This window comes from Triturus cristatus, chromosome 9, assembly GCF_964204655.1.
Source record: "Triturus cristatus chromosome 9, aTriCri1.1, whole genome shotgun sequence".
Taxonomy (NCBI): Eukaryota; Metazoa; Chordata; class Amphibia; order Caudata; family Salamandridae; genus Triturus; species Triturus cristatus.
The window spans coordinates 779,163,336-779,188,629 of record NC_140592.1 but is presented as its reverse complement, the minus strand read 5'-3'; the positions used below and the strand labels follow the sequence as shown (position 1 = coordinate 779,188,629).

General features: G+C 47.0%; 1 protein-coding gene across 2 annotated transcripts in view; it reads right to left on the bottom strand.

The window, feature by feature from the left end:
- The window catches only part of LOC146798836 (uncharacterized), a 304,215-nt gene that overhangs the window by 145,181 nt on the left and 133,740 nt on the right, over positions 1 to 25,294 (bottom strand). For both annotated transcript variants that reach the window (XM_085626154.1, XM_085626155.1), the window contains one exon: positions 21,700 to 21,795. In XM_085626154.1, coding sequence (XP_085482280.1) covers positions 21,700 to 21,795 — 96 coding nt within the window. The remainder of the gene's footprint in view (positions 1 to 21,699; positions 21,796 to 25,294) is intronic.

The following is a 25,294-nucleotide window of genomic DNA, read 5'->3' as shown; positions in this document are numbered from 1 at the left end:
CCTGTCACTCGCAAACCAGACAGTCAATTCACAAACAGGCCAAGGCACTCAGAAAGGGCAGAAAAGGAAAACAGGCACCTTCTAAAAAGTGCTGTTTTCACACACAGGATTTAAAAAACATCCTTCCTAAAAGATGTGTTATTAAATTCTGAATTCAGGGATACCACACTTTAGCTTTCTCTCTTGCTCCTATGGGAAGATATGCAGGTAAACATTACACTCAGCATTCCCCATTATAGCCTATGGGCAAGATAGCCTTTCAATAGTGAAAAACGAAAATGGCTGTAATTCACTACCAGAGCATGTCACCTACACCAATACATGCTCTACTTTTCACATACACTGCACCCTGCCCAGGGGGGGTACCTAGGGTCTTCCATAGGGGTGTCCAATGTGTACAGAAAGGGAAGGGTTAGGCCTGGCCAGTGTGGACACTGGTCAGGTCAGCATGGCAGTTAGCAACTGCACCCAGGCACTGCAGTGGCAGGCCTGTGACACCATTTTAGGGCTACTCATGTGGGTGGCACAATCAGTGCTGCAGGCCCACTAGTAGCATTTGAATCACCAGCCCTGGCACACTCAGTGCACTTTACTAGGGGCTGACAGGTGAAACAAATATGTCAATCATGGATAACCAATTACAATAACAATTTACCTAGGGAGCACTTGCACTTTGACACTGATCAGCAGTGGCAAAGTGCCCAAAGCATCTAAACCAGCAAAAACGAAATCCAGCATAGCGTCAAAAATACTGGTGGTAGAGGCAAAAAGTCAGGGGAAACCACGCCAAAGATGCCAGGTCTAACACGTGTCCCCTCCAGCTGAAAGTTGGGAGAACTACCCACCTTCTTGGGAGTTCTCATCGCTAAGGCAGAAAAACCTGGACAGACCATCAGCGTTGGCGTGTTCTGTACCAGGACGGTGTTCCACTGTAAAGTCCATTCCCTGTAGGGAGATGGACCACCTCAACAGTTTTTGGTTCTCACCCCTCATCTGTATTAACCATCTGAGGGGCCTGTGGTCTGTCTGAACCCGGAAGTGAGTCCCAAACAAGTAGGGCCTCAGCTTCTTCAGAGCCCAGACCACAGCAAAAGCTTCCCTTTCAATCGCACTCCACCTCTGTTCCCTGGGAAGTAGCCTCCTACTAATGAAAGCTACAGGTTGGTCCAAGCCCTCGTCGTTGATCTGTGAGAGTACTGCTCCCACACCATGCTCTGAAGCATCTGTCTGCACTACAAATTCACTGGAGAAATCAGGCGCCTTGAGCACCGGTGCCGTGCACATGGCAGTTTTCAGGGCATCAAAAGCTGTTTGACAGGCATCGGTCCAATTCACTCTCCTGGGCTGAAGTCAGCTCCGTCAAGGGGGCAACAATGGTGCCATATGCCTTGACAAATTGGCGATATTACCCAGTGAGTCCTAGGAAGGCTCTCACCTCTGTCTGGGTCTTGGGGGGCTCCCAAGCCAGGATGGTATCAATCTTTGCTTGGAGGGGCGCCACCTGGCCGCTCCCTACCTGGTGTCCCAGGTACACCACTGAACCCTGCCCTATCTGGCACTTACTGGCCTTGATAGTGAGGCCTGCCCTTTGCAGAGCCTTCAACACTTCACAGAGGTGCTGCAAGTGTTCCTCCCACGTGGAGCTGAACACAGCAATGTCATCCAGGTATGCGGCGCTGAATTCCTCCAGCCCGGACAGTACCTGGTTGACCAGTCTCTGGAATGTGGCAGGGGCGTTCTTCAACCCAAAGGGCATAACTCGGAACTGGAAGTGCCCCTCTGGCGTTGAAAACGCAGACCTCTCTTTGGCCCCCTCAGTTAAGGCAATCTGCCAGTACTCAGATGTTAAATCAAACGTACTGAGGTACTGGGCAGCTCCCAACCGATCCACGAGCTCATCAGCTCTGGGGATGGGCTGTGCGTCAGTCTTGGTGACCACATTGAGCCCACGGTAGTCCACACAAATCCGGAGTTCTGGGGTGGCACCGGGCGCAGCAGCTTTTGGAACTAAGACCACTGGGCTATCCCAGGGGCTGCTGGAGGGCTCAATTACCCCTAGCGCCAACATCTTGGAAACCTCTTCCTTGATGCTGGCCCTGACCTTGTCAGCTACCCTGTAGAATTTCTGCTTTACAGGTAGACTATCTCCAGTGTCCACATCGTGGACGCACCAATTGGTGACACCTGGGGTCAGGGAGAACAGGGAGGAAAACTGACCCAACACCTGGCGACAGTCCCTCTGCTGTTCTAGGGTCAGGGTGGGCGAGAGGACCACACCATCCACTGATCCGTCTTGCACCTTGGCTGCCAGGAGGTCAGGAAGAGGGTCACTGTCCTCTTCCATTCCAGCATCTGTAGCCAGGAGCATGGTTACATCAGACCTCTCGAAGTGGGGTTTGAGGCGGTTCACATGTAAGACCCTCAGGGGCTGCCTGGGAGTCTGCATGTTAACCAGGTAGGTTACTTCGCTCTTGCGCCCCACCACCTCATATGGCCCAGTCCACTTGTCTTGGAGCGCACAATGCTCTACTGGCGCCATCACCCACACTTTCTGCCCAGGTTGAAATTCGACCAGAGTGGTATTCTGGTCGTACCATCTTTTCATTTCTTCCTGGCTGGCTTCTAGGTTCTCTTGGGCGAGTTTCCTGAAGCGCAGTGTCTGGTTGCGGAAGGTCAGCATTTAGCTGAACACATCCTGGGGGGTTTCTCCCACCTCTCCTTCACCAGAGTGAGAGGTCCTCTAACAGGGTGGCCATACAGAAGCTCAAAGGGACTGAACCCTAGGGACTTCTGAGGCACCTCCCTGTAGGCGAAAAACAGGCATGGTAAAAAGACGTCCCACTTTCGTCTCATGGGCTCCGCTAGGCCCATAATCATACCTTTCAGAGTTCGGTTGAACCTTTCAACCAACCCGTTTCCTTGAGGGTGGTAAGGAGTGGTGAACTTATAAGTTACCCCACACTCCTCCCACAGAGACTTCATGTACCTAGATATGAAGTCGGTACCCCGGTCGGAGACCACCTCTCTGGGGAACCCCACACAGGAAAAGATCCCCATCAATGCACAGCCCACCACGGGTGCTGTGATTGTCCTGAGAGGGCCAGCTTCCGGGTACCGGGTGGCATGGTCCACCAAGACCAGGATGAACCTGTTGCCTAAGGCTGTCTTGGGGTCCAGTGGCCCCACAATGTCGATGCCCACCCGCTCGAAAGGGGTGCTCACCACAGGAAAGGGTTGGAGGGGTGCCTTGCACTTTCCTCCGCTCTTACCACTTGCCTCTTCATCTGGGGCCAGAAGAAGTGGGTGACAAGCCTTTGGAAGGTCTTGTCTTACCCCAGATGTCCTGCGAGAGGCACGTCATGAGCCAGACCCTTTAGGAAGGTCCTGAAGTGCTCGGGTACCACCAGCACACGGGCTGCACCGGGCTCAGCGACCTTAGGCTCACTATAAAGTAACCCATCTTCCCAGTAAATGAGATGATCCTTGGACTCTCCACCTGCTGCCTGATCTGCAGCCTGCTGCCGCACACCAATGAGAGAAGGGCATTCCTTCTGCGCCTTGCAGAACTCCTCCCTGGAGGGATCTCCCTCTTGCTGCCAATGGGTCAGCTCAGGTAGCTCCCCCAGTTCGGCCACCTGTTCCCCTGTATGTTCCAGGGCATCCCCCTCAGGTTCTGCTCCTTCCTGGACCGTGGGAACGGTGGGGGCTGGTTTCCCACGCCCTCTGCACCTTCCTCTCTGGGCAGGTTCCTGGGCCACCGTTTCAGGCTCCAGGTCTGCTGAATCACCCCTACTGGCTGCCATAGACCGAGTGGTCACACAGATACACTCAGGCAAACCCAACATCTCCATGTGAGCCTGGCGTTCCACCTCCTTCCATGGGGAACTCTCCAGGTCATTACCTAGCAGACAGTCTACAGGCATGGATGGACTCACATCAACCTTCAAGAGATCTTAGACCCCCCTCCACTCAAAGGGAACTTGCGCCACCTTACAGAGGCGCACCGAGGTGTCAGCTGCAACTACTGGGTGAAGCACATTGGGAATTACCTGCTCTTCAGACACCCGCTGACACCTCACGGATGTCACGCTGGCTCCTGTGTCTCTCAGAGCCTCCACCCTCCTCCCATTGATGGTCACCCACTGCCCGTATTTCTTAGTGTTATCGGGCAGGTAGGTTTCCTGGACCATCTCTTGGTCTCCTAAAGAGACAGGGGTCATAACTGCTGGTTCCGCCCCTTCACTAGAAATTAAATACTCCCCCAAAGCTACACTCACTAAACCCGGTTTAGGAGCACCAGTGGGTGCTGGAGGTTTCTTGGGGCACTTGTGGGCAATGTGTCCCACCTCATTGCAGTGATAGCAGGTAGGTGGGCCCCTGGGGTCCTGCCTGCCCCTAGGGGGCCAGTTCGGTTTGGGCTTGGGACTCCTTTCCCTGGGAACTGTTTTGGGGCCCTTGAGAGAACTCCTTTTGGTTACCCTTGTCCCCCCCACTCTTTTGCTGGGGACCCTGCCCACCTTTGGCTATGGTACTCACAATTCCTCTGTGGACCCTGGTACTGGTCCAGCGGTCCGCCTCCTTAGCAAGCTCAATGGGGTCCGTCAGCTTGCTGTCTAAAAGATGCTGGCGCAGATCTGGAACACATAGACTACTCAAGTGCTCCCAACAAACTAAATGCAACAACCCCTTATAATCAGTTACTTTGCTGCCCTTCATCCAACCTTCCAGTGCACGTGAGTACAGATTCACACACTTCATCCAAGTCTCAGACTCTTTCTTCTTGGAGTTCCTAAACTGCAGTCTATACTGTTCTGGAGAAAGTCTATACCTGAGACATAGGGCCTCCTTCATATTGGGATAGGTCATGGTACCTGCTAATTTTAAGGGCTCTAGAGCACTCCTCCCAGAAGCCTAAAAATGTTTCCACAGGCCCGCCCCCCAATGCTGTTCAAGCACACCATTCATTCTCAACGCAATTTCATACGAGGTAAACCAGGCACAGATATCCTCACTCCTATTATAATTCTGTACCAAATCCTTGGGGATATATACTTTACCCCCTTGCACTGGCTGTGCGCTGCCACCATTGGAACCGGACTCCGCCTGCTTGGCCTGGATATCCAGTTCTCTCATGCTCAACTCATGAGCCAGAAGCAATTTCTTCTCCTCCACCGCCTTTTCTTTCTCTACTTCTAATTGCCTCATTTTCATTCTCATTGTTTCCAATTCATGGTTTCTCACCCTTTGATTCTCCTCCAACTCCTCTGGAGTGAGACCCCTACTGGAATGGGTGCAGCCAGCCCTTGAGACTGGTCCGCCCACGGGCAGATCTTGGGTAACAAAACCATTCTCTTCATCTGCATCATCTTCCTCTTGGGCCTCCCACCAGGCCTTCAAGACTCTTTGTAGCACATCCTTTCTAGATCCGCTTTTCAAAGGGCACCCAAGGTCTTTGCAAAATTGCTTGAGCTCCTCAACTTTGTACGAATACAGATCCTCAATGGAAAACTGCAATCCTGCCCTCTCACTTGTTGCCACCTGAGACATGATGCTCTTGAAGAGTTACTCAAAAATAGAACCAAAAATACAGAATGTGGTTGCGTAGTGGTCTGCACTTAAACTAGTGATGTACACCAATTACTGTGGGTCAAGTACAAATACAACTTCAAATCCTCACCGCTGACCACCAATGTTAGATCTGGGGGTCTCTAGTTGGCAGAGGTAGGTACCACTGTCCACATAGGGACCCTTACTTCTAGTCAGGGTAAGGGGGATACACTCTTTAGATAACCCCTGCTCACCCCCTTGGTAGCTTGGCACGAGCAGACAGGCTTATCAAAGGCAATGTGTAAAGTATTTGTACCAACACTCACAGTAACACAGTGAAAACACCACAAATGGACTCCACACCGGTGTAGATAAATAAAGTACTTTTACATAAACTACACAAGACCAAAACGACAAAAATCGAACATACACAGTTCAAGAATATGGTTTCAAAAAGAGTTCTTAGCTTAGCGACAAAATCATTCACCTTAGCGTCAATTTTAGCCAACAGTACCTGGTGATGCGATAAAAGTTCTTAGCGGCGCTCAGGCGTCGAAAAACAAGCAACAGCATCAGTCCTGAGACCCTGGGGAGGCGAGGCGACAACCCTGCTGCACGCAGCGGGCGTGGGCGACAAATCCGGTCTGTATGGGGAGTGAGGCGATACTTGTATGGATTCCAAGGCGAAGCTTTTCCGGTAGAAATTTACTCGCTAAGGCACGATGCGACAAAATTCGGCCTGCTAATGAGCGGGGTGACAATTTCACCAGCGATGATCTGGGTTGGCTCTGCGACTATATTCGCAGCGATAAAATTTGGCACGCTAACGAGCGGTGCGACGGAAATTTTCTCGATAAGCCGGCTGTGCAGGAAAAAGTGTAGATCCTTTGCTTTTTTCTTCTTGGTCAGCTTCCCAACAGCAGGCACAACTTCCAGAGGCCCCACAATTGGATCAAGCACTCTAGGAAGGGCAGAACTCACTCAGCAGAGTTCAGTTGGAAGCTGGGGGTGAAGTCCTTTTGTTCCTGGGACTTCTTAACAGGAGGCCAGCTCTTCTCAGGCCCTTGGAGATCTCTTCAAGCAAGGGGACACAGCAACAGCAAAGTCCTTCCCCTCTCCTTGGCAGCAAAGCAACTGCAGGTCAGCCCACAAACATACAGCAGGACAGTCCTTCCTCTTCAGTCTTCCAGCTTTCTCCTTGGCAGAGGTTCCTTCTTGATTCCAGGATGATCTAATTTTCTGTAGTCTAGGTCCCAATACTTATACCCCAAAATCCTTTGTCCTCTGCAGGCAGAGGGGCCTTGGCCTAGTCAGAACCAGTTCTGGCCAGTCCTGGAGCACTCTGTTTACTTGGTTTCTTCTTTCCTTTGAGAGAGAGGGGCAGGGTCGTCAGCCGCCCAGCAGGGGGTGGAGCCAGCATTGTGGAAGGCAGGCACAGCCCTATTCAGGCCCAGGTGCTACTCCTCCCACCCATCTACAGGGGAATGTCCCTATTCAGCCCTGGGCTGACTCATCCAGCCTCTGGGAGCCACCCCTGTCCCTGTCACTCGCAAACCAGACAGTCAATTCACAAACAGGCCAAGGCAATCAGAAAGGGCAGAAAAGGAAAACAGGGACCTTCTAAAAAGTGCTGTTTTCACACACAGGATTTAAAAACCATCCTTTCTAAAAGATGTGTTATTAAATTCTGAATTCAGGGATACCACACTTTAGCTTTCTCTCTTGCTCCTATGGGAAGATATGCAGGTAAACATTACACTCAGCATTCCCCATTATAGCCTATGGGCAAGGTAGCCTTTCAATAGTGAAAAACGAAAATGGCTGTAATTAACTACCAGAGCATGTCACCTACACCAATACATGCTCTACCTTTCACATACACTGCACCCTGCCCAGGAGAGTACCTAGGGCCTTCCATAGGGGTGTCCAATGTGTACAGAAAGGGAAGGCTTAGGCCTGGCCAGTGTGGACACTGGTTAGGTCAGCATGGCAGTTAGCAACTGCACCCAGGCACTGCAGTGGCAGGCCCGTGACACTATTTTAGGGCTACTCATGTGGGTGGCACAATCAGTGCTGCAGGCCCACTAGTAGCATTTGAATCACCAGCCCTGGCACACTCAGTGCACTTTACTAGGGGCTGACAGGTGAAACAAATATGTCAATCATGGATAACCAATTACAATAACAATTTACCTAGGGAGCACTTGCACTTTGACACGGATCAGCAGTGGCAAAGTGCCCAAAGCATCTAAACCAGCAAAAACGAAATCCAGCATAGCGTCAAAAATACAGGAGGTAGAGGCAAAAAGTCAGGGGAAACCACGCCAAAGATGCCAGGTCTAACAATAACACTTTTCACACTAAGTGGGATGGGTATGCCAAGACGTGGGTCCCTTGCTCACTGTGCCACTGGATTCAAGTTAGCCTGGCTAATGGAGGTTAATACCCCGAAACCGGTCATAGGATGCTTGTTTCAGATCCAGGTAGGATCTGGCTTGGCAGTTCAGGCTGGACTGTTCCCATGAGGAACAGGGTCAAGCTTGATTTGCATATGGCTGGGTTAGAACTGGGGTGGCATGGTGAGCAAAAAAATGATGTTTTTTTAACCCAGCTCTCTCGACTGGGCGTGAATGTATGATTCATTCAGCATTCCATCCATCATTTGTTGGCGTAACACTTTTCGCCCATAAGTGGGATGGTTATACCCAGATGTGGGTCCCTTGCACACTGTGCCACTGGATTCAAGCTAGCCTGGCTGATATGGGGTAATACCCCGAAACCGGTCCCAGGATGCTTTTTTCCAGTCTAGGAAGGACCTGGCTTGGCAGTTCGGGCTGGACTATTCCCATGAGGAACAGGATCAAGACTGATTTGCTCATGGCTGGGGTTGAACTGGGGTTGCACGGTGAACAAAAGAACGGTGGATTTAACCCAGATCTCATGACTGGAGGTGAATGTATGATTCATTCAGCATTCCGTCCATCATTTGTTTGCGTAACACTTTTAGAAAGTTGGCATTTTCTTGTCCTAACCATTTGGTACCTGCTACCAGTGTCCAGGTAATGCAAAATTCTGAAAACTTCCCATTTGTTTTAAAAATAAGTACAATAGGTTATCTATCGTATTCTCAGATTCTGCAGCATACAGCAGTAAGTTGTCAGCATACAATGAGAGCATGTCATCCCATCATCCAGCCCAGGTTCATCTCCTAAACAAGGAATCTTATCTTAACCAACAGGTCAAAGGTTCCACTATAGATGAACAGTCGTGGCAAGATAGGACAGCCCTGTATTTTGTCCCAATATAATGGAAAAGAACAACAGAATAGTCTGTTTCCTCTCTCCCTGGTTATCGCATCATAGTGTGATCCATTTCAGGAAAATGGGCTCAAAGCCCGTCAGCTCCAGAATAAGCAACATAAAACTATTTGACTGAGTCAATCACCTGTTCTGCGTCTAACAATAATTCAATGGGCTCCTTGACTCTTTGGAAAGGTCCAAACATTTATTTAGAAGTCTGAAATTCAACCTGGCAGACCTATTCGACATAAACCCAGATTGATCTGGATGTTCGAGTTTAGTAATAACCATGATCAACTAATTGGCACAAACCATTGGTAATATTTTTGTTTTGCTGTTAATGAGGTGGGACAACATGAGGTTACATTTTCCTTTGGTTTCTCCTCCTTGTATATATGGACTATGAGGTCCACTAGCAGGCTTCCTTTTACAAAGACCAATCTAAACATAACCAACATATGGTCCACCATATGATTAGACAATTTCTTGAACGGTTCAATTGCCCAGACATCTAGGCCAGGATGTTCCCTGACATGGAGATGTGTTATTGAACGAACTATTTCTTCTGTGGTTATGTCTGTGTCCAGTAAATCGAAATGCTATACGTTTTGAGCAAGCTTATAGCTAATACCTCATACCCTATTACCCTCCCCATAAACAAACCAAGAACTTAGGGCCTTATTTCGAGTTTGGTAGAGCAGGAGGAAAGCTGTAAACTGGTGGTCCACATGCCCCACAAAACCCTCAAACTCAAAATTCTCCCACTCTGTTTAGAATCAGTGAGGTTACCACCGCTGGATCTATTTCATGTCTTGCATGCAGGAAACGGGCAGGGGAAATGGTAAATGGCCTTTTCATGCTGGGAAAAGGCTTCGTATTTGTGGGGCCATTTACTTTTTGTTCAGAGGGCCTTATTTAAAGTTTCCTTAACACTGAGGTAGAGATTAAACCATCACAATCATTATCATGTGGTGTCTTGGACCTCTCGCAGGATAAGCCTGAGAGAGCCTACAGTTCTGCTCTGAATTTTAAGAGCTACCTACCTTTTGGCTATGTGTAGAAAGGCATCCTACCGAAACTGAAGAAGCACAGCTCCTGACGTCTCACACTGCATGGTTGCACGCAGGAACTGCACAATCTCACTTTTAACTCCCAACAGGCATACACACACTTCCCAAGTGGCACTAGCCCAACATTCTAATATGACGTAACCGAGTGCCTCAACACAGGTTGGTATCATAAAATTCTTTAAAGCAAAGCATTCACTCACACATGATTCAACACAGAAAATACACAAAATAATCCTGGTTATGGAATTATGTGATTCTGCAGCCACTGCATTTTTCAATTAGGGATTTACCACACTTGCCACATAATCCACAGTCTTCTGAATAATTTGCAGATGTCAACAAAAAAAATAGTTTCTAGCTCAGTCATTACTTTAAATAAAAAAAGAGCAGCATGTAGTTTTGCGCTGTAGCAAAACTTTTTTAAAGTTTAACTGGTTACCTTTCAAATGAGGATTGTTGTGTTCTTGTGTTGAACTGATACCAATGGGATTAAACTATTTCTTAGACAGTATTGTTGTGTGTTAAAATTACAAACAGTGAAAGAACACTGACTAAGAATGTGCTGCAATATACTGCATAATTTACGTTTTCTTGCTGCATAAATTAGACAACTTTACTGCATACCTTAGGCCTATGTTGCTACATAAGCTCAGAAGCCTGACAATAAATATACTAAATGTTAAGTAAAACTATACAGACACTGTGCGCAGTGTACAGCTCTCACCTTTTCCAAACAGTTATAATATGCATGCGCTAGGTTTATAAGGATTACAGAAATGTATGGCAAATAATGACAGGTACATATAAAAGACAGATTTCTCTGGACTGGCGTTCTCTGTTAGACTCTCAAACTCTCTCTGCGCAAACTAACTGTAAAATATTTGTTGCCTCCCTATTCTTTGTGTATACATAACTTCTTTAACTGAGAGTGGAGTTCTATGTATGACAAAAGAAGCATCATTTATTTTGTCTGCCTTTGTCACACATCTTCTTCACTTGGGTTGAAATAAATAGTGATTATTTTCTGATTTTCATGCTTTTTTTTTAATCACAATGTCTCATGAGCTAATGAAGAGAATGGTATGGTTTCTGAAACCATCATCTTAAAAGTTGCCTGGGTTTGTTGACAGAGCCCTACAAAGATTCTATGAAATGTTGGGAAAATCTTTCATGTCTTTCTTCATGTACCATTAGCATCATAGCGAAGCCCTGGGTTTAACAACAAATTGATGACCTCCATAGTGCTAAACTCTGTAGGGTGTGGGGTTGGAAGGATGTTGTTTTTGTTTTGATGTTATTTGAGAAGTGCTTCCATGTTGTGCATGATGACCATTGAGGTGTGGTTATTGTGCTATGGGAAGCAGTGCGTAGCAGTCTATCTGATGATGAAGTGTAAGAGATAAACACTCAGTTTTATGGTTTCAGTATGCTGTTAGCTTTGAACAACTCTGCAGGTCCCTTATTCCATATGATATATTCTGCTTAGCGAGTTAATGCATTGGGTTGTCCAGTCTCCCCAATCTCCGAGATTTTGTGAATACTTGTGGTCTTCATCTGGTGTGGTTGGAGGGAGAGACAAGTGGAGAGCTCTGTAGGCAAAGGCATTTTATAATAATCCTGTATATGAGTGTCTATATGAGATGTAAAGAAGCAGTCAGAATGCAAATATTTGGGACCGCAGTGAATGGACTATATTAAAGTCCTCCAAAACTGTCCAGTACTGTGTGACAGATCTCTTCAGATTCTGTTCATTTGGTGATGATTTTTTTAGGAAGTACAGTGCTGGTGATGGGCAACCCTCTTAGCAGATACGTATTATGTGAATTCAATAAGTATTAGTTAAAACGTTTTGCTGATCGCTGCATATGATGTATTTGATATTGTTGTGGGCCATAACAAATACATATGGAAGTACATAACTATCTGATATAAAGAAAAAATAAAAAAACGATATCAAGGCGAGCCATTGGTGTACCATTTTTTTGCTTACTTGCATATTGAAAGCAATTTGATGGTTGAGTTGTTTGCAATGCGTGGGTTGTAAACTCAAGTACTGCACTTGAGGGTGTGACTGTTTTCAGGACTTTGTGGTCTGTCTGCATTTGGTGCCTTTATCTAAGAAATGGCCACATTTTCAACTGTCTTCGGAAGTGTATATGCTCCTGGTTGCTTCTAATGATGACTGGAAGTGAGTCCCAGAGCTTGGCAGCTTGTACTGAGAAAGCAGTGCCTCCTACGGATTTCTTCTGGTAAGGTGGTACAATGATAAGTGGGGCAATCATGTAGCGCAGTGTTCAGTTTGGCTTGTACTGCTTGAATATAACTTATAGGTATTGTGGTCCTTTTCATTGAGAGGTTCTATGACAATGCCGTGATAGCAGGACGGGGGACAAGCAGTTGGGTGAAACCCCGAAACCGGTCCTAGGATGCTTGATTTCGGTCCAGGGAAGACATGGCTTGGCAGTTTGGGCTGGACTGTTCCCATGAGGCACAGGGTCAAGACTGATTTGGATATGGCCATGTCTGAACTGGGGTGGCGTGGTGAGCAAAATAACGATGGATTAAACCCAGATCTGTGACTGGGGGTGAATGTTTTGCCAATGTGCAACATTCCGTCCATCAACTTGTGTGTTTTGCTGTTCGCCCTATGTGGGAAGGGTATGCCCAGACGTGGGTCCTGTGCTCACTACGCCACTGGAGTCAAGCTATCCTGGCTGAAGAGGGGTGAAACACCGAAACCAGTCCTAGGATGCTTGATTCCGGTCCAGGGAAGACATGGCTTGGCTCTTCGGGCTGGACTCTTCCCATGAGGCACAAGGTCAAGACTGATTTGAATATGGCCATTTCTGAACTGGGGCGGCATGGTTAGCAAAATAAGGATGGATTAAACCCAGATCTGTGACTGGGGGTGAATGTTTTGCCAATGTGCAAAATTCCGTCCATCATCTTGTGTGTTTTGCTCCTCCAATATGCAGCACTCTGTGGTAGTCCCAAGCGTAGAGAAAGATATTATGGGGACGGGAGAATAGCTTACCGGGATTCCTCATGATGGGATCTTGCATGCCCCCGGAATACCCATTTGTGGTACGTCAGGTCACGGAAGCATGGGAGCGGGCAGTGACATTGGTGCATAGGGCGCCTTATGCACGAGCACTACCATTGCAATGGCTGCGTAATTTTTGCCATATTCAAAACGTCATGCGGGCGACCTATATTGTAATGGGTCATTCCTCACATTTGATAAAGCGCAGGAGTGCTTCAGGATCACAGGAGGGCACTTATTGCAATATGCAAAACTCTCCCGCACTACGCGAGAAATGTGGATCTCATTCCCTGAGGAACCAAGGGAGTCCCACACATTGATGGCGATTCTAGACCCAGATACCCACAGGGGATTGATTTCCCTTTTATACCGAGCACTCAAGGCTGACCGTAGCGTCGATGTCTTGCACATTCGAAACAGATGGTAGACATCTCTACCGGCTCCCCTCACAGATAGTGAATGGAAAAGGGCGTTTGCGCAGGTACGGGAAGTGGCCAGCAACGCCCGCTTCAAGCTTACACAATTTCATTATTTGCATCGCACTTATATGACCCCTCTCAAACTAGCGCGTATCAATGCGACTCGCTCCGCAGAGTGTCCCTGCTGCGGCATCGGGCGAGCCAAGTTCACTCACATCATGTGAGATTGCCCTTGACTCCAGCATTATTGGTTGGGGGTGTTGGAGACTCTTCGAGAGGCGACTGGCCTTCGGATTGAGGAAACCATTAAGCACTGCCTTTTAGGAGTAATGCTGACCTCAAAGAGGAGTAATAGAATGCAGCTTAAGTTTGCGAACTTAGGACTGGTACTCGCTAGAAGCCGCATAACGATACACTGGACACAACCTACGCCCCTCAATTACCCAACTGGATAGCAGAGATGAGTGAATGGGGGGGTGGCAGAGGAAGACAATTACGTATAGTCCGTACAGATGAAAATGCTGTACAGGATTTGGAAACGTCTGGACTATTGCTAAGTAACTTACAGCCCCCGGCAAAGGTGGCAGTGGGATCCAATACCCCTCTACAGACTGGCACCCCAGCCACACAGACGAGAAGTGGCAAAGGTATTCCCAATAGTCCAGGTAACACCACTTAACACAGTAGTCTCTGGACCCTGTGGGCGATTGGGGAGACAGACCGCTCACCATGGGTGAAATCCCAGAGTCTTGGGAGGGAACGAGCGGTCCTCTTATAGCCAGCAAACCATCACACTAAGTTTCCGGGGGGGGGGGGGTGGGGGGGGGGAGTGGGGTGCGCAGGGAGTGGGAAATCAACATTTCCTTTTGTTACCTACTACCTCATATGTTCATTGTAAGGAGTATGAGACTTGAAGCGAACTGTAAACACCACATCAGTCCCTGATGTTAAAGGATACGCAGGAATGCTGCTATGTTAATTGCTGTCATTTTCGACCGTTCTGTGTGTTACCGATAAGCTGCATTGCTGTTATTCAGAAAAAAGAAAATTGATATGTTCAACTTTTCTTATATTATGCCTGTGTTACATGTTTTTTAGCATAACACTGCCAAGAGTACAGTTGAAAATAGAGAAACACAATTATACATTGTATCTCTGAGATATATGCTTATGCTGTATAGCGTTGCCATGTGTATCCTGAAATAAAAACGAATTAAAAAAAAAAAAGTATGCACACAGTCTTTACCCTGTCCCTGCTGCACTTGAGATGTGCTCCAGAGATGCTGTAATATTAGATTATTATAGGAGCAGTAAATTGTTGCCCACAGAATCTTGGTTCACCACCAAGCCTTATTACTTCTCATTTCCTTTAGTTAATTCTGCTGATTTGAGTTGTCAAGTATGTCTTTGTTAATCGACTACTACAAAAAAGTACCCTGTCTTGAATAGCAGCATGCACACTATGGGAAGCTGGAGTATTATTTATCTTTCAGTTCTATTTCCCTTGTTAAATACTACTGTAGCTGTGAGTCCTACATTGCGATTTTTGATAATGTTTAAAAATGCCTAATGTCACTGTCAGAACTTTGGAAGACATCAATTTCTACTGGACAATCTTTGAGAAAGTAATGAGAATCACAGTGACTTATAGACTGGGACTCTGAGCACCATATCTTTGGATGTAGTGATGGTCATATTTTAATCTTCAATTCTAGAACGTAGATCAACTTGTATGGTTTTAAATATATCCAAGCTGTTGATATATATTTGAAATTGTAGGTTACCTTTTTTCTTTTTATCACATGCTTACCGCTAGGATATTAGTTCAGTCTACATGCTAATCTGAGGGGATTCTGTGAAGTGCAACTATATAAATTACCACTGCATATTACATGGATATAACTAAAGGTCCTGATGGATGTACTAACATGCCTGCAAAAAAGGCGAATGTTTTATTATTGAAGAGCTAGCTGGCACCAATAGGCTGAATAAGATCTGAGACATTCAGAGGTGTGATCAGTAGAGCATCATTGTGGCAAAATCCTCACATGGTATCAACAGTATTTTGTAGATAGGGAGAGATCTACTTGACAATGGATACAGCCATACAAAGAACCCCAAATCTAGATCATAAACTCCTGGATGGATGGGGCATGACCTGACGCTGATGGAGTGAGCAGCGTGGGTCCCTCCCTGGGCTGGCCCTCACTTGTGCCTGTGACCAGCGATAGCCCCTAGAAACCTGGGCGCGTGCTGATGGCTGACCCCGGAGTCTGCGGCAGACATTGAGACAGTGCCCTTGGAGACCAGAGAGCTGCGTCGGTGTGCCGGAGCTCCAGCATCGATCCTGGAGGCAGCGCTGGCTGAGTGGGACGCGGACTGATACTCGCCTTACCTCCTGCTACTCTAGAACGAACAGGAGGGTGAGCGGCCCTAGAAGACGGCACAGTGGTAGATCCCGACCCTGCACTGGGGAAAGACAACAGGGTGGGAGGGAGCGCTCACCGAGGCCTCCCGTTGCTGAGAGCGACAAAAATTAGGCGTGGAGGCATCGGACCATGAAGTGGGGACATTCCTAAAGTGTGAGAGGCAAGCGCTTGAGGTTGAGGATGGTGTTCTCCTGATCACCAGAGAGAGTACTGCAAGCGGGTCCAGAAGAACTGCGGGCCTATTAGGCCACAATCCCTGTGTGGTGGCTGCGGAACGAATTGCTACCGGAGGCCGCCACGGCCTAGCAAAAAGCTGCTCGCTTCTACTCTGGGCCAAATACACTTCAGCAACCCTGAGAGCAGCAGACCCAGGGGCACTTACCCATTGCATACACATGGGGGAATGCACTGATGTGAGTGACTTGATGATATTACCAGCCTAGATGAGCTTGGCCACCAATCCACGCACATTCTGAGGCGGGCGAATAAGTTAACTGAGGACTTGATCGTGACCTGCAACAAGGGAGTCAACCGGCAGCCATATTGAAAACCCCAATTGCGTACCTGGACGAAAATGGGCCCTGGGGCGAGAGGATCCAGAACCCCTTGTGCAGAGGCCTTGGCCGTCCACATCCAGATTCACCGGGCTCTGTGCCATTGCGCTTGTAACCTGAGGAGAGAGCTGGCTGCTGAATTGAAGTCTGCATATTTGACTGCCCAACCCCCCAAGCAACGACGAACAGTGCCCTACGCCCCCTCGGTGAGTGGAGATAAGGGCTGCACAAGGGAAGTGCCGACCACCACCTGAATATGCTAACCTTACAAGAACACAGTCGAAGATGGGTAAATCCTCCCGCATAAAGGAGCAGGACCTGAAGGAGCCGAGTATTTTATCAATTGATGAGGCCCACTGGTGACTCTACGTTGCAAGACATCCCTCAGGCCATAAACGCCTACCGTGAGATGCTAGAGCTCAAGATTGACGCCATTGGCACAGACTTGAATCTTCTCAAAGACGACCATAAGTGCCGGCGGGAGAGAGCTACTACAAATGAGCGTTTGCTGGGAGAACTCCCTCCAGCCATTGAAACAATGTGAAAACTGGTAACGGTGGAGGCTAATGTGCGGACATTGGAGATCTGGGCAGAGGATGTCGAAATTCGCTCAAGCCACAACAACATTCGAGTTCTGAGCCACCCTGAGAAGGTTGAGGGCACCGATGCAGTATAATATATGGAACACTGATTGCGGCTGGAAGTGGGTCCTGAAGGGCTCTCTGCGTTTTTCGTTCTGGATAGAGCACACCGAGTACTGGCAAGACTGCCACAGCCCGACACCCCCCGCCACCCCCGAGACCAATTGTGGCGAGACTACTCTATTACAAAGACAGTGACTGCATCTTAGTGGAAGCACAAAAGAGAGAGGAGCTCTGAGTGGAGACTGTCACAGTGCGCATATTCTTGGATTTCTCCACTGAAGTCCAGAGACAGAGAACATCATACAGGAAGCCAAAAAGAAGCTGTGACAGCTAGATTTCAAATATTCCTGGAAAAATTACAAGTGGTGACCCCGAGCGCTGCACAGTTTTTCTACTCCCCACAGGAAGTGTGGGACTGGCTGGAAGACCAGAGCGGACCAAAAACATTCACTGGTGATGGGAGATGGCAACAATGATCGGGCTCCTGACACAAGCGATTGCGACGGAGCTTGGCCGTCCCCTCTCAAGGTGAGGCACAACTAGGGCAACAAACGGTGATTGAAGTCGTGGCCAAGTTGAGCGGGAAGCAGGCACGCCCATAGGCACCAGAACGGAGCTCTCTCATTCCAGACTGAGTCAGATCCTGAATCCAATGCCTCAGAGATCTCGAGACTGGAGATGCCCAAAGTAACTCTGAGAACAGCAGATTACATCATATGAGACATTTGATGAACTGGTAACGGGCAGATGGAGGTGTAAATCTGCATGCCATATTGCCTCTCTTTCAGAACACCTGCGATACATTTGGGAAACTGTATTATGCATTGCCTTCTCACCTCTACTTAAATAAGCTGGACAGGGGCCCGGCTAGCTGGGAGACTCACAAACCATCCCCCTCACTACCGAGCACCGCCGACGAAGTTCCACGACTGTTGTTGATTTATTATGCGGGTTGGATGGGTGGACTTTGTTCTTTATGTTGGGGATTACTGAGTCACACAACCTTTGCGCTTACACTGAACATACCAAGAGGGCGGGGCAGGATATCGTAAAAGGGCTAAAGGGAGTCCCCTTCTCCTCCAAGAACTAATATGGCTGGCTATTTAGCTTACAAATGCTTAACCCGGAATATTCGAGGGCATGCACTCCATGGCAAAACGTTTTAAAGTGTTCTCTTATCTGCACAGTAGAGGGGTGCGCTATTTGCAGGAGACACACCTCATTGACAAGGAGGGACATACGCTGCGATGACGCTGGATAGGCCAGACTTATACTGCATATTCGGCGTATGCCAGAGGAGTCCTCATATGGATTACAGTGAATGCATATGCCCCAAATGTATATCAGAGTTGGTTCATTGCGAACCTGTCACGACCATTAGCACCGTTCTTAACTACTGCGACTCTACTTGGGGAAGATTTTCATTGTACGATTGTTGACTATTATGGAGACGGCCAAGGAGGACCAAGGGTATGCAGCAATATTTGCTGTAGACTTAGAAAAAGCATTTGATAGCCTGGAGTGGGGATATTTATATGAAGTTATGGCACGGATGGAATTGGGAGCAGACTTTATTGACTGACTCGGCTATTATACACTAGACCCACGGCCAGAGTGCGCATGGGAAGAATTATATCGAGGGGTGGCCAGTGGAGCACAGCACCAGGCAGGGATGCCCACTCTTCCCCCTATTGTTCACTCTTGCCATGGAGCCATTGATGATCGCGGCCAGATCTGGGCAATTTTACAGGGGACTCAGTGTAGGGCACACTAATCATAAAATTGCACTCTACGCTAATGATCTGCTACTTTTCCTGAGAAAGTGGGAGGAAGATCTAAGAGGAGCCTGCTCCCTGGCAGAGGAGTTTAGCTGCTTCCCTGGCCTGAAAGTGAGTTGGCAGAAGTCCAGGCTCTTCCCTGTGGTGCAGACGGGGCGTCCTCCGACTGACTTGGCGCAACCACAATGGGAGCTGAGATGCTTATCCTGTTTAGGGGTCCAAATATACCACAACTGGCCTGACCTATTTGAGGGAAATGTGGGGGGAGGACATCCACAGCTTTCTGGTGGACCCTACTGCTCTCAGTAGCTGGTAGAATTTCACTCTTTAAAATGGTGGTGCTCCCTTGCCTCTAATATTACTTTAACCCACTTCCACATTGGATTCCCACAGCATTTCTCAGAGAGTTAGGCACTCTGATCCGGACATTCATATGGGGGTCGGGATGACACAGAGTAGCGCTGACAACGACACAGCGACCGGTGGCTGTGGGGGGGCTGGCGGTCCCGACTTTGAGTCCTATTATATAGTGGCCCAGTTGCAATGGCTGGTTAGAGACATGGCACAGAGACGGAAACCAGAAGAGGCCCTACGCTCGGTTGCACCATCATTACCCGATCTCCTGCGAGTGTTCCTCAGAGTGGGCAGACCGACTGGGAAAAATCAAATGAATTCAAGGTGCAAACCAAATTCTGGCATCGAGGATTGCAAAAAATGCGGGTTTAAGTTCCATATTCCCCTGAAATACCTCTAGACATGCTGAGAGCACTTCCCCATGGGGGTAGCTAGTGAGACTTAGATTTTTGGGTTGAGGCTGGAGCGATGAAGATGGGGGATCTTTATAGAGACACAGAGTTACTCCCCTTCGAGGAATTTGGTGCAGAGTTTGACCTCCCCGGCGGACATTTCTTGTTATACAGAGCACTCATAGCAGCAGTACGCAAACACTGGCGTATGGGAACTATCCAACCCCCATCACAGCAGATTATTATATGGCCCTTTCTGCACGCACCATAAAAGTAGTGTCTTGTCTGTACAGAGCACTACATGCAGATCAGCAACGTCCGTTGGAGAAACTAAGGTCTCAGTGGGAAGCAGATCTAGCCATCCAGATCTCAGCAAAGGACTGGGATAACATATTAGCTGGGATTCCCAAGGTATCTAGAAACGTGCACTTTAAACTCATTAATTATTATATCCTACAAAGATCCTACCTGACTCCAGAGTACATAAGCTGATACTTTCAGGTAGCAGAGGCAGTCTGCCCTCGCTGCGGAGAGGAGAGGGTACATATACTTCATATGTTCTGGACCTGCTCGAGACTATGCTAGTTTTGGGAAGGGGTCTTGTACGTAGTGGAGGAGACTATCGAATGAGAGGTCCCACATACCTCGGGCCCACTGCCTATTAGGATGGTTCCCCCACACATCTAAGACTAAAGTCACCAGCAAATTTCAAGATCTAGCGTTCATCCATGCTAAGCGCCAGACAGCCAGAAATTGGAAGGCATCGGGAGGTCCTAGACTGCAAACATGGAGGGGAAAACTGCTGAAGTGGGAGGGTGGGAGGATGTGAGGGACGACTATTGTTGAGATAAGCTAGGAAGGGGATAGGGAACATATAGGTGGCCAGAGCCTGGGAAGCCCTCAGACGACTTATCACACCCTGACCCGGGAACCCCTGAGAGTAAGCCCACGAAATACACTTGAGCACTTCCTGGAGAGTGCACACCTTCACGAGTTAGACCTTCTATGTAGAGCTTCAAAAACAAAAAAGGCCAAAGGATTGCTCAAGTGGTTTAAGACTGCCTCGACCTGGATATATAAAAGAAATGCTACATATATCACAAAGCAAATCCATACATATCATACAATACTGACTCTTGGTGGGGGGGGGAGGGATAGTTTCTTATTTTGAATTAGTCTTGAGACTGTACTATTGCAATGCTTAGATTTTGTACATGTGAAGATCAAACACCTGTTGAACTGGCCTGAGCAGAATAATGACAATGATATAATGAGGATTGAACAAAACCAATAAAATCTGTTTACAAAAAAAAAAAAATCCTGGATGGATTGACCCTTCGGTCAACTCCAGTAAAAAAATGTATTATACACAGAGCTTTATTATGATGTCCAAGATGTAGTATGTTAACGTTACCTGGGGTAAACTCAGTTAAATGAGAAATGTTTGGAGGAGTCAGTAATTTCAGGTCCAGTTTCACAGTAAACCCTCATTCTCCCCTGCAATTTCCCTCACCTCAAGAATTGCCTGTTTTCAGCAAATGAAACGGAACAGTTCAACCATAAATCCATGAACTTCATAATTCCGAGTCAGGCCGGTAACAGGGTTACTACCACCCTCGGGAACTATGATCTTCTTCTAATCTGCTCTTAGTGACCTGAACAGAGGTCCCTTTAACCAATCCCAGCATTTAAAGACATACACAGGCTGTATTTACTTTCGAGAAGAGGAAATGATCGGTTTAGGATGGACAGCCTAGAATTCAATTGTGAGCTAGATGAGGAGAATGTCATATAAAAGAATTACATTTATTTTCACTGACTTTGGTGTGTTCTCTATCCCTTAGCCTTATGTTAAGGAGACATACTCCACAGTGATGAAGAAAGAACACCTCTTATTCAACTATGCGAGATGTAGCAGCACCCGCCAGCTACCAACATCGCCTAGGAACACCACCAGTAAACACCCGCCAGCTACCAACATCGCCTAGGAACACCACCAGTAAACACCCGCCAGCTACCAACATCGCCTAGGAACACCACCAGTAAAATGCAAAACATAGAACATTCGGTCAAAAAACATTTGACACATACCTTAAAGTATAACACTAACACACAAACGTTCCCAGCTATAATGTGGACATCCGAAACCCAATACATTAATGGCACTGACCTGTGTTTTCTCCCAAAACGTCCAGCACCTCCTGAAAATGTGCTTCTTTCTCTTTCTTAAGCCTTTCTGAAAACACAGATGTATTAACCGGATATGCTGAAAAAAAGAGAGGATAAAACTCCCGATGAAAGAAGAAGAAATAATCTTCCAAATACTGGGCATAAAATTATCTAAATTCGAAGATTCAACGTTGCCTGCTAATGAATGAACGAATCTGACTTTACAAAATGAAAAAAATCTGGAAAGTCAGCCTGCCCTCCCATTTTTTTACTACCTCGTATATGAACCATAGTTACGTTATATTCATATAATCTGTACATCAGCATCAACAAGCTAAAGTCACTTCCATTAAATACACAGAAGGCTCATGGTCTGATCACATTATGAACACTATCCCCCACAAAATGTGTTCCACATCCAAATTGAATGCAAGTCCCTCTCATTCTATTGTGGAATATTGCTTTCACCACTTTTAAATGTCGTAGTGCTTTCCTGTTTTTTATTTATTTATAAAAAGTATTATTATCCTTTTATAATGACAATTGTACCCCATTCCGATTCACAAACTGGCCTCCATACCTAGACAAACAGTACAAAAAATTGCCCCTCATCCAACCAAGGTAATACCACCGAGTTCATAGTAAGTCCACCATCGACCCCATATCTTGGCATGCTTACGTGGGCAGGCCCTGGCTTGTTAAATGGGCTCTTCAGTTTGGAACGCCAATCTATAGCCAAGTGCCAGTCTGCAATCTTAGGGGGGTGCGCGGCAATCCAGCAGCGTGCTATGTTACACTTGGCAAGCAACATAACCATGCCTACCTGCGATTTATATTGCTGTGAAATCCCACGTTTATCTAGCGGGCCCTGAAGCAGTTTGGCTTTGAGCAGGCTGTATTCGGAGGCAAGGAGGGGGTGGGGGGATCCATGGAGTTCGTCTCGATGGGAATAGAGGGCTTGACGCAGGTGCAAGTTCTTGTGGAACCCTCCCCATCCACTTGCGACAGACCCAGGACCTGCTGACCTTCTGGAGACTTCTCAAGACCTGGCTGTTCGAGCAGTAGCAGAACCCTCACCCCCCCCCACCCCCCACCCCCAGCGCCATGAGACCCTCACGGGTGAGTAGTGCGCTTTACAAATGACTGATTGATTGATTGTAATGGAAGGTGAGAACTGTGCTTGCAAATCTTGGAATGTTATAGTGGACCTTCCACTTCACATGTCGCCCTGGTAGGTAATGCTGATTTTCTTCTCCCAACCCAGCTGTTTCAAAGCCAAGAGCCATGTGGAGATCAGCACACTGGTGGATTCGGGGAGGAAGTGAAGGAGGGGTCCACTGTAAAGCAGATGCTGCACTTTTTTCAGACCCATCAGGGAAAACTGCAGTTTATAAGCTAGATCTCCCCAGCTCCAATTCCTCTTATAGGTGATAACCAACAACTGTGAGGCCCAGTAATAGTGGCAGATGTCAGCCATGCCTACCCCCACCCAGTCAAATGTCGATTGCCAACATTTATCACAGGCGATGGGGGGGTGCCCCACCCAGAGGAAGGATCTAATAGTAGCTGTAAGATAACGGAACCATGCCACTGGGTAAGAATGTGGGAAATTCTGCAAAGTATACAAAAATCTCAGCAATACAATCATTTTAAATAGGGCTACTCTGCCCAGAATCGGGAGAGGGAAGTGCAAACAGGCCCTAAAGTCCAGTTTCATTTTGGTCATAAGTGAAGGAATGTTGATGGACCGGGTCTGGGTGGGTTCCACTAAAATATGCATACCAAGATAGAGGACGCTAAAACGTTTGATCGGTCTCTGTTTTTGCCAATTCGTGGTTTCTGCCACCCTCGTAGGTGGGATAAAGAGTGACATGACCAAGTGAGTGTGTAATCCTGGGTCCGTAAAAGAAAGGGGGACTTCATCCGCATATAGCGCAATTCTGTCTCCCCTATCCTGCACTGGTGCGTTGCTGGAGCAGGGTTTTCTATTGGAAATTTATTGAGATTTAAACTCCAGTTTATGTTATATGTCATGATTAAAATTACTGATAAATAATCATTAATTACTAGCTTTGTTAAAAGTCTTGTTTAATCAACATTACTAATGAGAGAAATTACACGTGGGAATGCATTTATGTTGCTTTATTAATACGTGAACTAGATTGGTGAGCAAATTAATTAAATGAGTGTCGCATAAGTGCTATTTGTTTTGTGTTTGCGCTCTAAAATAACGTGCTCTAATGCTTCTCTGTGTCGCAGACGGCTAGATAATTACATACACATAAGGGTATTAGTGGGGATAAACACTGTATAATCATTACGATGTGGTAACGTTGTTTTGTGTTTCTTTGAATTAAGATGGTCCGTTTTGGCCTAAACCAAGATGGCCGCTATTTGCAGCCTGCACTCGAGTGATTGAAATGTGACGAGAGGCCTTGCTGAACATGGTTGGAAGTCACCTGACCACAGCCTCTGTCTGAATTAAAAGTTTCCGTGAGGACAGCAGCTCCAGGCTCGCTGCCAATTGCCCTTGGAAAAGAATAAAGTCACAATGAACTCTGATAAACTTGCGGTGGCTTCACTATGGTTCCGAGGAAAAGCATTCATGAATGTATCGTTTCCCTAGCTTGAGTTTCCTTCTTCCGTGTCTTAATTTTTGTGATTTTTCTGAGCGGAGGTTTTCGAAATGTTGCTAGTCAACATCCTTTCCTGCTCGCTCTGCTCAGCAGCTCAACGGACGTTTAAAGTTTATTTGTTACTTTCGAATTGTTATTTTGTCTATAAATAATGTTAGACTAGAGAGGGTCTAAGGCCACTTCTTCCCGAACCTATGCTCGTGAGGATCGATGCTGATTGAGAGGACGGCGACTCGGGAGACTTTACTGAGAGACCTGTCCTGACCCAAATGACATTTAGCTAGAATAGGTAACTATGTGAATAATGATTTTGCTAATGATTGACTTTCTTTTGAACTAATTTAGATAAAAGATGATCTTTGTTTGAATTCCAGTGTCGGGTGGTTATTTCCTTGTCATTTATTGAGTTTTCAAATGTATTTCCTATGTTTAAAGTCATGACTCAGGACAATTTCTTTAAGGTCGCATTGACCTCGCTTTAGATGCAGATTGGTTTAGGTTTCTCTCTTATATTCAGTGTGGATAGAGTAATAGAATGAATGTTAGTGTAATGGGCCCTAGCGTATGATGAGTGTATGTGCGTGCGACTGTGGATTTACTCTGTCCGTGGAAGTAGGGAGAATTTATATGCTCCGATCTGCAGCAGTTTCCTGGTAGCAGTATGATGGTTGAGATTATTGTCTTGATCTGATAAGATTGCTTGTACATAGGCTTTTGATTTATTGATTGATGTTGGTATATGTACTAATACTATATGTTGAAGTCGTTATATTGAGTTCTATGTAGTGTGTACGGCTTCTGGAATGTGGGGAGCTGGTGACGGTTCCGTAGTAGGGCAGAGGGAAGTGAGTGCTGCTCTCGGGAAAGACGGGATTGTTGGCCCTGTACGTATGCGGGGAAAAACGTGTGACAATTGAAGTTGCGCGTCACATTGTCTGGGTTCGGAATCAGTGACATCGT